At 44.0% G+C, this 11,929-nt stretch overlaps 1 protein-coding gene across 7 annotated transcripts in view; it reads left to right on the top strand.

Moving 5' to 3' along the window:
- tbc1d22b (TBC1 domain family, member 22B) overlaps positions 1-11,929 on the top strand; it is a 37,599-nt gene that overhangs the window by 7,791 nt on the left and 17,879 nt on the right. For 5 of the 7 annotated variants that reach the window (XR_014119874.1, XM_081707558.1, XM_081707560.1 and 2 more), the window contains 4 exons: positions 657-730; positions 5,419-5,547; positions 7,278-7,343; positions 8,604-8,718. Coding sequence is in view for 6 of the 7 variants with exons in the window: in XM_081707558.1 (XP_081563684.1) it covers positions 657-730; positions 5,419-5,547; positions 7,278-7,343; positions 8,604-8,718 (384 nt within the window). In the remaining variant the exon portion in view is untranslated. The remainder of the gene's footprint in view (positions 1-656; positions 731-5,418; positions 5,548-7,277; positions 7,344-8,603; positions 8,719-11,929) is intronic. The other 2 variants (XM_027009983.3, XM_081707557.1) reach the window with 1 other exon arrangement.

Raw genomic sequence — 11,929 nt, forward strand, 5'->3', positions numbered from 1 at the left:
CTCTGACTTTACGAACACAGAAATGCCGTACTGCTTCTTTTGTATACGTGCACCACTCCAGTTCTAACACAATGTTCAGCATGTCACAATAATGTTAACGCTTCACCAACTACCACTTCACACTTCTGGTTTGCAATATGTTGTTTTTCATCACTCCTCCACGGATGATGGAAGCTATCCGTAAATAAGCGGAATTAAGCCTTTTTCTGGCTCTGTTTTCACTCTACAAGCTTCAAGGATGAATTTTGATTACTAGCGTAATTGTTCGCAGCATGGCATTTACCTTATAGAATCGATGTGTGGCTACGTCGTAACTGTCTCAGCAGAATAACTGTAGATCAAGCTGGTTCGACAGTGCGAGGTGTGATTGCATTTGCTAATTAAAAATAATTGTTTATTGACATCGAAATGAAACGAGGAAGAACACGGTAAATAAAATGGGCCATATCCCACAGTGGCTGAGCGGCCGGTTTTATTTTGATCACCGTGTAAATATTTTATCATTCCCGATCGAATGGCCTGTACCGTGATTTAATATGTGTTGTTATAAACTATTGATCTCTGCATGTTATTGATAACCGAGGTGTCCCCTGCTTGTGCTCTATGATGCATTTGCTCCACCGATTAATTGCGTGCGTGTGTGTGTGTTGGCCCAGCAGATGACTTACGGAAACAAAGCTGGTCTGGAATCCCGCGGGAAGTGCGACCTGTTACTTGGAGGCTTCTGTCAGTAAGTACAACACTAGTGTGCTATATCCAGACACGACTTCTTAACTTCCTGTTGTAGTTTTTTGACAAATATATCTTATGGCTTCAGGTGGTCTAGGTTTTAAATTAACACCTATAAAATTAACTATAAGAAAGCTGCACCTAATAAGTACCCAATAGGTGAGTGTAGATCCGTGAGAAAGGTGTAGCTTGGGTGTTTCTAATAAAGTGTGAGGTGAGGGTATTCATCAAATGAATAAACAAAGAAAGTATTCAGACCCCTTGTTAAGCACTTTATTACATGGATTATTTTATTTATGCGGACTTGATTTTGAACAGAAATAATTACCATTTTGATGCGACACTCCACATTGTGGTCAGGTCCTGTATGCTTTAGTTATCCTTGAAATGTGTTATTTTTCATCTGTTGCAATCTGAATTGACTTGGCGTAGTTTGGAAAGGCACACACCTGGGTCCAAAAGGGCCCACAATTTACATTGCATTATCAGGACAAAAACCAAACCATGACATGCAGGGAATTGTCTGCGGGTCACTGCAATCAAACTGTGCCATGGCACAAATCAGAATAACAATATCTAAGGCTTTAAGTGTTTCCAGGATCACAGTGGTCTCAGCAATTTTGACATAGCAGTAGCTTGGCACAACCTTGAACCTTCTTAGCGGTGGGTGTCTGGGCAAGACAGACCTTAGTCAGGGAGGTATGAAAGAAGCCAACTGCCACTCTTAAAAAAACAAAAAAACAAAACCTTCAATAGTCCTGTGTAGAGATGTGCTATCCTGTCTTAAACTAACTTGATATAGCTTTGTCTGTCTGTCCAGTCGTCGTTTTTGACTCATGTTTCAAACCTCGCCTGGTCATGTAGGTTTCTCCTTTACAACTTACAAAGGATTCGAGCTTCTCTCTTTCTAGAAGCTCCTAGTCTCTTGTTATCTCAAGGCTTGACTACTGCAACTCTACTGGCTTGTCGTCCTCTACAGTTGATCCAGAACACAGCAGCATAGCTGGTCTTCAGTCATCTGAAGTTCACTCTTTACTCCACTGTTCCATCCCTTTCACTAGTTTCTAGTTGCTGCTCGCATCAGATACAAATCCACGAATGGAACAGCCTCTCCATACACGATGGACAAAGCCCAATCTTTACCTTGAGTACTTTAAACCTGCAGTATGGCTTTGCTAGAAACACCATCCAAGTCTTATGGAAGACAAACATCAAGACTGTTTTCTGTCCTGGCTCCCAGATGGTGGAACTTTCACTGGCTCTTCGAACGGCAGTGTATTTGTGGACAATTGAAAGAAACACTAGTGCTGCACTTACAGAAATATTGTATTATGATTGTTTACTTAAACCGTGTTAGCACTTACTGTTGTTAGGTATTGCAGTTATGCTCATTTTGTTGTTCTTTCAAGGTGTCAGCATTGACTCCTGTATCTAGCAAATACAGGCCCAAATACAGGTGTGCAAAGCTTGTAGAGATGAATCCAAGAATTGCAGCTCTAGGATACCTTCTATGAGAAGATGGCTGTCTGGAATACATTTAAAGAGTAGATGACAAAGCACTTTTGTAGTCTGACAGAGCTTAAGAGGAATGAAGAATGGGATAAATGGGATAAATGCCCCAAATGCGGATGTGCAAAGCTTGCAGACATGAATCCAAGAGCTGAAGCTGTAATTGCTGCCAAAGGACTTCTACAAAGTACTCAATAAAGGGTCTGAACATTTTTGTGAAGATTTGTTTTTTATTTCTCATTAACTTTTGAAATTCTATAAAATGTTTTCAGAAGATTAATGGGTTAAATGGCAATTATATTAATTCAAAATCAAATCCACACAAAACAGTATGCAGCAATGGGGCGTGAATACTTTCTTGAATTCACTATGCGTGCATGCACATACACATTCAAGTTTTAATTTAACAATTTGTAATTTAATGTCTTTACACTACTGATCTGAAACTCATTTTTGTCTTTTTGTAGTAGAGCAAAACCAAACACCACTAAACTCCACTTTCATTACAATCTGCTTTACACTTTCTGAAAGAGTAATAATTTTCGATTTTGACAAATTTAATATTTTTATTATTAATGTAGAAACAATGAAGGAATACCTTTGTGCATATTTTGTAAATATTAGTAAACATAAGACCGAAGAATCAATACTCTGCGTTTTTGGTATTGTTTTTGCAGCTTTATTTCTTGCTTTTCCAAAATATGTAGCATGAGTCTTAGAAAAACGTGAGCTACAGTCAGTGGCCTGAAGGAGAAATAAGATATTTTTGTCAAAGAGAAAAAAGTGGTCATTTGCTTCATTGTGGTTTAAATGGGCTAATATAGTGCATAAATGGGCTAATATAGTGCCTCCCTTTTAGTCTTCCAGACTAACTGTTGAGGGTTACCAAAAATGCCATCATCATGACATGATCTTAAATGACCACTTTATTAGAGACACCTGCCTTTTCACAGCTGGAGGTTCCCTTTTTGAAAATTAGACACCACGTGCTGCATGTTAAACTATGAACACTGCTGCTGAAAAATATCTAGCAAGGAAGAATCATTTATCACTCAGGCCTCCTCATGTATTACTGAAGGAGTTGTCTGTTTTATTTCTTGCAAAAGATATATTCATCTTTGCACTGGAGAAGATATATCATTTCCAGTGGCAGGGCATTTTAATGCTATTGGACATTGTTTTGTCATCAGCACCTATGCAGCTATGTCGAGTAACTGAATCTTTAGTACTTTATGTAGGTTATTGTTTATTGCACTGATTTGTTGTTGATTGTGTGTTTTGCACTTCTAGGTATCAGTATCGATCCCTGTATTTCAACAGCTTTGTAGTTCAATGGTACTACTGTACTGGCTAGGATACATTCTAAGAGTAAATGACAAAGCATTTTGTAAGTCACTCTGGATAAGAGCGTCTGCCAAAGGCCTTAATTGTAAATGTAAATCTTTTTTGCTTTGCCAGTTTTTGCTATGGCAGTAATGAAGTTAGGAAACTCAAAGAAAGACTCCCCATGGAATGAATGTTGTGATTTCAACAGCTACTTTTTCCATAAACCATAAACTTGTTTCACTTTCTAGAACTTCCAGAACTACTTTGCTTACATATCTGATGAAGGACTTCTGTCCAAAACACCCTGTTTCTCTGAAAACCTTCTGTTGTTCACATTGGTTTTTTACTGTAGTACACTACAGTCATTTCCTCTGAACATCTTCAGATATTCTTCAATATATGCCTTCTTCAAATATATATCTACAAACTACAACATTTTTTTTTTTTTCCTGTGCTTTTCCGCCCATTACATGGTGCTTTATGATGGTTTATGCATGGCTCATTAAATTGGAGAGTGTCTGTGCATGCGTCTGCCTGTGTGCTTGTTTAAATCCAGTTCTGCAGGCCTTGTTTGTGGTTCCAGAGCTTGCTCTTGATGAGCATTGGCACCCTTAAGCCACGCCTACTTGCCTTGTGAGCATTATACAGCATTTTCAAGAGGATTAGACATGAAAGCCTTATTAGAAACTCATAAGCTTAAGCAAGTACTGCACATGTGGCATGCCTTTCAATTAGTGTTCTAAATACATTTTTTTTGTTGTTGTGTTTGTGTTGACCCCAGGAAGTACCATTTACTGTGGTATAAAATGTTCAGCAGCAATTGACCAAGCAAATGTGGAACCATGTGATTGGCTGGTGAACGCTTGTGCTCGTCATAAACGTTCAAGTGGGCGGAGAGCATGCAAGTTGCTCACACCCACTTGAGTGGGTGGAGAACACATGTGCTTGTCACATGTACGTGAGGCTTAGCAGGAGAGCTGCCGGAGTGTCAACCAAGTGATTCCAAGCTGCGATCATTATTTATATATTTCCAGTGTTTGGCAACAGAACTTCAGTTCCAGTGAAAACTCATTAGATCAGGATTAGAATGAAAGGGAATAGGAGAAAGATGGTGAAAGCCATGAGGAAGAGGTTGAGAACTCAATGTTTTATGAGAAGCCTTGCCAATTCCTATTTCTGCTGTTATATCAGAAAATGACTGTTAAATCACAGAGGCCACCCACAAGCGAGACCTCAGTGAATGGGGGTGAAGGGAGCTAAACAGATAAAAATGAAAAATTAATAGTTTCTCCCCTCTTTTCTGCAGCCAACAGGTATTGGGCAATAGGATGTTAGCATTTCTGCTATTCCAGCGTCAGCTCACCAACCAGTCAGCGCTCAGTTGCAGAAATGATGGCATCCTACTGCTCAAAACCAGTAGAAAAGGAAATATACAGGTATACATTTTCTTTGCTATCTTTAGTGTAATACACTCTTCTACTTTCCAAGTGGGGAGAAACCAAGTTTCATTTTTAGCCATTTGGCTCCACTTATCAACATTTAATTTTGGACTTGCTTGGGAGCACCTCTAGCATCTGACAAATCTTAAAGACAGAGTGTTCACGGAGTGGCCATTCTCCATTCTACATATTCTTTGGTCTGAACTGGCAGTGTTCAGTTCTCTTAGGGTTCGTTCTCTCATGGCTTTTTTGTTGGGTGTGTGTGAATATGAATTTGAATGCAGAATTTAATGATTGCTCTTTCAGTGTTTGGTTTGATATTGAAAATGCAATGGGCAGCAACAGCAAATAAAAAAACCCAAACTTATTTACATATATATTTCTCTCTCTCTCTCTCTCTCTCTCTCTCTCTCAGGGCTACCTCCCACCTAATATGGAACGTAGGGAACTGGTTCTCCAAAGGAAAAGAGAAGAATATTTTGGTTTCATTGAGCAGTATTACCACTCCAGAACAGATGAGCACCACAGAGACACCTACAGACAGGTGAGATCCTCCAAGGATCCATGCTGCAAGCAGGAAAAAACAGCCTTACTGAGAAGTGCAGTCAAAGAAGCATCAGTCAAACACTACAGCAAACCTCCCCTCGAGCTTTATCATGTAGTGCACTTAAAGAAGCGTCAAACACCAGTGACGACGGGCCAGGCAATAATCCTACAGTTAAGAACTGATACTTAAGATGGTACTTACTAAGTGTCATCCCCTCACAGTACTGTTATGTATAGAAAAGATAATAAAGGTTAATGAACTGAACCACCAAATATTTAGGAAGCCAATAGCACAGGTGCCTTCCATGCTAGGAGGAGATACACATCTCATTGATGGCTTACTTGTCCTTTCTGAAGAAACACTGGCAGGGGTGGCCTGGTGCTATAATAGAGTTACTCCCCACTTTTTACAGTTGGGAATCAGAGATGTTTGCCCTTAACGTCTCCCAGACGCAAACCTTCCCATAATTTACTCAAGCAGGGTCTCGGCAGGCCAGAGTTCCCTGGGAGGTCAAAACGCCTCACCACAAGGTTGTGGAAAACAAACCCAGCGCATTTCCGGCACCCTCGGCCAGGCTGTGCAAAGCCTGTGTTGATGCACGGAGCTCACACAGCAGGCAGGATGAAGAGTGCCCAATGTTGCGTCTGTGGATCGTAAAAGTCAGGTTTACCGTGCGGCACCAGGACTGGCGCTCTGCCATGATTGCTTAAATCAAACCCCCTATCTCCACTCCCTCTGCTGGCTGCAGGACTTGCGCTGGCCAGCATCCCCGAGCATCTCATCTCCCCCTAGCGTAATGCAGAGGACCAGACGACTTTCAGGAACGTTTGTGAGGTCACTCCAACTCGTCCAGATCCCCTCCCCAGCAACACGCTAAATGACCTTTTAGTGTTTTAGAGCAGAGGTAGAACAGTAATCAGAAGATTGATGGTTTAAGCCCCACCATTGCAAAGTTACTACTGTTGGGCCCCTGAGCCAGTCCCTTAGCTCTCAATTGATCCAATTGCACTAGGTCACAATGGAAAGTCGCTTTGGATAAAAGCGTCCATGAAATGGCGTAAAATGTAAAATGATGGCAATTCAGCTGTCGTTGCTGTCGCTGACACAGACTGGTCGGGGATGCCACAAGACACCGCCGGCCTCCCTCTGACATCAGAGACGTTGTTTCCATACCGTTCCTACTCAGAGAAGGCGGAGCCGTTTTCAAGAAGTGTCATATACAAGGAAATGACAACTGCCATGTCCTCGCGTACCCGTCTTTGCCTAAAAACGTGTGTTTATGCTAATGTGGAATTTTTCGTTGCTGCAGAAAGAGCACCACATGAGATTTGTAGTGAGGCGATGCAAACACAGCAACAGTCAGTGAGCGAGGGAAGAAGACGGAGTAGAAAAGTGAGGGAAACGGAAAGGAAAGAAGATTGGGGGGAGGGACGACGGCAGTTGAGGAGAGAGAGGTTACGTTCTAGTCTACATCCTTGTTTGGTCGGGCGCTAGAGTGGGTTCAGCTCGTTATGAAGTCTGATCAATACCATGCTGTTTGGGCTTGATTGATTTCCCCAGCTTACTGTAAAGGACAAAGGCATGTAACTCTGTTTAGCGCTTTCTGCTTCTATTGATCCACACACACATTTTCACAATGAATGCCTGTTTTTTTGATGCACTGAATTTGTGCGCGCGCGTGTGTGTGTGTGTGTGTGTGTGTGTGTGTGTGTGTGTCTGTTTCCTAGATCCACATTGACATCCCCAGGACGAATCCACTGATTCCTTTGTTCCAGCAGCCATTGGTACAGGAGGTGAGTGCCTCATTCTCTTCTGCCCACTGCTGTCTGTTCTGACACATAACGTTAGCACCGTACATCCAGAAGTTTTTGCTCTGTATTCTTTTGCTGACAAATATCAGAAGCTATTAGCCACTGATTACAAAGATCCAAATTGCAGTCAAAATGTAGCAATTTTTTTTTATGTACAATTACATCTTTTGTTAATGTTTCAGTTGAAATGTTTGGTGCTGTAATGATGTCCTGATAGTAAACAAGTTATATATAGTCAACTGCATATTTCCTAAATGTAAATGGGGCTGTTTAATAAAACTCGCAAACTGGCCTTTCTCAGAAATGTATGAACATGTTGATCTTTGTAAAATTGTGTGAAAATGACTGTGGCATAAGATTTGGGATATGCTAATTGGCAGCTCTTAAATGTCAGTGTTCATTAGTGGCATTACCGGCCTCGCTCCAGTGCAGATTTGCACATGTAAATAGGTTCTTGTGTTTCTGCCCACACATCTCCACCAGACTCACTTTAGCATCTCGTGTCATTGGTCGTCTTCACATTTGCAACATTTTGCGAGTACCATGTTTAACAACTTCACTCCTTAACCTGAGGAAAGGGTCATCGCAGGGATGGGCAGAGTTGGCAGCTGTATCCACGACCTTGGCATAATCGCCTGGGAACCTCTCTTATTTGTGAACATGAGTGTGAAGAGGGGGTTGCATCAGATCATCTCAAAAAAGCGATCGGATACAGATATATAAGCATTTGAATTTCACTTGAAGTTGGTGCGGATTTCTCTCAGTTCTGTACTTTGCAAAAAGTACTGACCTGCATGTCAGTACAGTTTTTACATCATTTTTAATGACTATTGTAAGGGGAGTTGTTTTTATGTGATGTTGCATAGCTTCCAACAGGGGGCGCCATGGTTGTGTCATGACATTTCAAAACTTGGACGTTTCAGTCCACTCAGCTAAGCGTACGCCTTTTGTACTGTAAAATATGAGGACTTTTTTGTCCTGTATTTTCAGTGTTATTAAATGCTAGCTCTTAAAGTGTCTCGTATCTTTTCTGTGAATTAGCTGTCCTGTCTGTGTCAGTAATGGCCATGTCAGGTGCCACTCTGCTCCTGGCTTTTTGATTTGGTTATAGCTGCATAAAGCTTTTACCTGGGACGCTTAATGTCATACAGTTGGTATTAAAAAAGAAGCTCACATCAGTCACCCTGGTGCGCCTTCCTGTCTGGCGTTTATGGGGCCGTTGTGTGTTTGGCTCCATCGCAGGTCTTTGAGAGGATTTTGTTCATCTGGGCCATCCGGCATCCGGCCAGCGGCTATGTGCAAGGCATCAATGACCTCGTCACGCCGTTCTTCGTCGTCTTCCTGTCCGAGTTTGTGGGTGAGTTTGTGTGTGGGTGCTTTGCGTGATATTAGTATATTTCGATCAGGAGTTCTAAAACAGGAAGTGTCAGATCGAAAGAGGAGGAAAATAAGTGTTCAGGCCCCTTTTTGGCTCAGTCACCATTTTCTCTCCATTATTATGATTGGTTTTTGGTTTATTGTTTGTTTGTTTGTTTGTTTCCATTTAGACCTGTAAAGTACCTAAGTACCTACTTTTGTCACCAGTGTTGTCAAGTATGAGGGGTGGGGGGGTGGCCTGCAGCCTGAACAGCCGCTCAGTGGTGACGTCCTCTGTTCTGGGTCCTCCTGAACCACAGTGCAGGCTCTTGATGAATTAGGTGAAACCACTTGTGCTCTGATCAGAGCTGGGAGCGAGGAGCGCCTGCAACCCAGATTTGCTCTTCTCCTGGCCAGGCAAAACCGCACGGACAGCTGGCTTCCACCATGGCTGGGACTGTGCGTGGCCCCGTCCTCGTCCTCCATGTGTCTGGCGTTTAACTGGCCAGGCCGTTGACCAATCAGCATTGAAGGGTGAAGAAGCGGGGCCTTTTCTCATCACTATTCTCCAGCCCCTTTCTGTCATTTTAGCTCCTCTGCTGTGAAGGTTAATTACTTCTAGATAGTTAAGGATTACAAGAGGACAAAAAAGCCACCCATTGATCCGTTCCCCGCGTGCGTCAGGCCTGCAGTGTCGCTGGTCGGGGTGCGTCGGGACATACCCTCAGATTACCTGCAGCACTGATCGATTCCTGACCTTTTTCTCTTACTTTTTCTTCATGCTTTCTCCCTTAATCTGTCCTACTCTCTCTCCCATTCTCTCTCTCTCTCTCCTGCCTTAAGCTCTTTGCTTGGGGGGGGGGGGGGAAGCAGGTTTTTTTATCCTGCTTCTTCACTCCCTTCTGTTTGGGCCTTTATGCTGCTAATTTGTTTGGCTGTGTGCGCGTGTGTAAGGCTGCAAGAGAGACAGAGGCAATAGCTCACGCTGAATGAGCTTCATCGATCTGTCAAGGTTTAAATATTTGCCCAGACTCGCGCGAGTGCTGCATGCGGGGAGTGTGTGCCAGCCGCAGTCTCAGCCAATCGCAACTCTTCTTCCCACCATGTGGTCCAGGAGCTGCTTTCGGAATGGCAGGTCCGTGGCTGGCTGTCAGGTGGCTTGGACGAGGCTGGTGCAGGCGCTGTCCGGCCAGGGCACCCCACCGTGACTCCATCCAACCCCGCCCCCATCCCACCCCCAGAGCTACCATTCTGCCTGCTTCGAAAGTGTGGTTGGGTCTCTGGGTAACAGGCTGCATGGCCCACTGGCTTTCTGGGACTGCATGATGTGCAGCTCTCCATTTCTACAGAGGATCTGTGTGAAGGCAAAGTGTGTGTGTGTGTGTGTGAGAGAGAGAGAGAGAGAGAGAAAGGATTATTGGCTCTTCTGAGTTAGTTCAATAGCAGGTAGTGAAGTGCTTTAAAAAGAGAGCCTGCAGTCTCACCAGTCTTTGGTTTAAAGTACTGATATTGATAATCTAAAGCACTTAAAGTGAAAAGACCAAAAGAAAGTAAACGTGTGTGTGTGTGTGTGTGTGTGTGTGTGTGTGTGTGTGTGTGTGTGTGTGTGTGTGTGTGTGTGTGTGTGTGTGTGTGTGTGTGTGCGTGCGTGTGTGCGTGCGTGTGTGTGTGTGTGTGTGCGTGTGTGTGTGCGTGTGTGTGTATGTGGGGAATGGGTGAATGTGTGTGGGGAATGGGTGAGTGAGAGACTGCATTTCCAAAAGGGCATATCATCTTGCTCACCTTGACACTTAGGTAGCACATCAGAAAACTTTAACAGACAGTCGCGCTCTCTCTCTCTCTCTCACACACACGCACACCCTTATATCCTGCATTCAGCGTAGATTTCTTTAGATAGATAACAACTGCACTTAGCTGCTATTTGGTCATTTGTAGTGGTCATAGTTAGTGCTGTCTTAATGTAGGCAATATCATTTCCTAACTACTGCTGTTTCTGGTTCTTGTGTCTCTTGCACTGCAGTATTTCAGATTCCCCTTGAATTTGGGACAGCAGATCATTAGTCTCGATAAATAGCACAATGACCCCGTTGCTCTGTGGTTGTGGGGTATTTTGACTGCTAACCTTTGGGGATATTCCCTGCTTTTTATGGTGTGCGTGCGTGCGTGCGTGCGTGCGTGTGTGTGTGTGTGTGTGCGTGCGCGCAGTCCCCCTGTCCTCTGCCCTGGTGAGAAGTGAGAATATTGGCTATATAAGTGGATCAGTGATAATAGCCTGAACTTACAGAGGCGTGTCATGCATTCGGGTGGCTTGAGGCTCGCTCCACCGTGCCAGCCAGGACGAGCTCCCTCTGCCTCCTTTCTGCGCTTGCCATAATCCCTCCCTGTTTCTTTCTTGCTTTTCCTGCTTTCGGCCCAAACACCTGTTCCGCATCGCCCCTCGTGGCCCAGCTGTCCATGCTGCAGTGCTGGAATATCCCTGTGTCAAACGGGGGGTGGGGCTTTGTAACGGACAGCTTGCCCATGCTCTGTGCGCAGGCGGGTTCCGAAAGCGCGATCATCTGCAGTTCTTGCCCCTGCGTTGCTCACCAGCGTGAGCTCCTCGATCTGAGAACGGCCAGCCGCTACAGGCATCTGTGGTCGACACATGAACTTTAGTTCTGACCTTCTGCCTGGTTCCAGCCCACCCACAAGAGCAGCTGCAGCGCTGATCAGGAGTGACTGAGTGAAGCTTCTTCCCAGAACACAGACCACATCCAAATATACCTTTTGTTTCCCGCATTTAGTTTGTACTCTTTCTCTCTCCTCCTCTCTCGCTCGATCCCCATTACATTTTATTTGTGGGGTAAGGGTGGGCGGGCGAGAGAGACGGAGGCAGCACAGGAGTGTTGCTTGCATTAGCCTTGCTTTGAATGGTGCACCAGAGCCATGGCTGCGTCTCGGGGGCATAATGTTTGTAACAGCACCATTTAGCAAACGCCGTTCGAGTAGGAAAAGGTCACAGCAGTTAGGAGAGGGAGAGGGAGAGAGGGAGAGAGAGAGAGAGAGAGAGAGAGAATGAAAATGAAAATGAATGAATGGGGAAGATGGAGGGCCTAGCAGTGTTGCTTAGTAATTTGACAGCTACTGTAGGGTGAGCTCACAGGTATGAACACACACCCCGAGGAAACCCTAACTAGCTAAAGCACATCGTGGACGTGTTTCTCTGTGATCTC

This window comes from Electrophorus electricus, chromosome 25 (assembly GCF_041902795.1).
Source record: "Electrophorus electricus isolate QZ-2024a chromosome 25, ASM4190279v1, whole genome shotgun sequence".
Lineage (NCBI taxonomy): Eukaryota > Metazoa > Chordata > Actinopteri > Gymnotiformes > Gymnotidae > Electrophorus > Electrophorus electricus.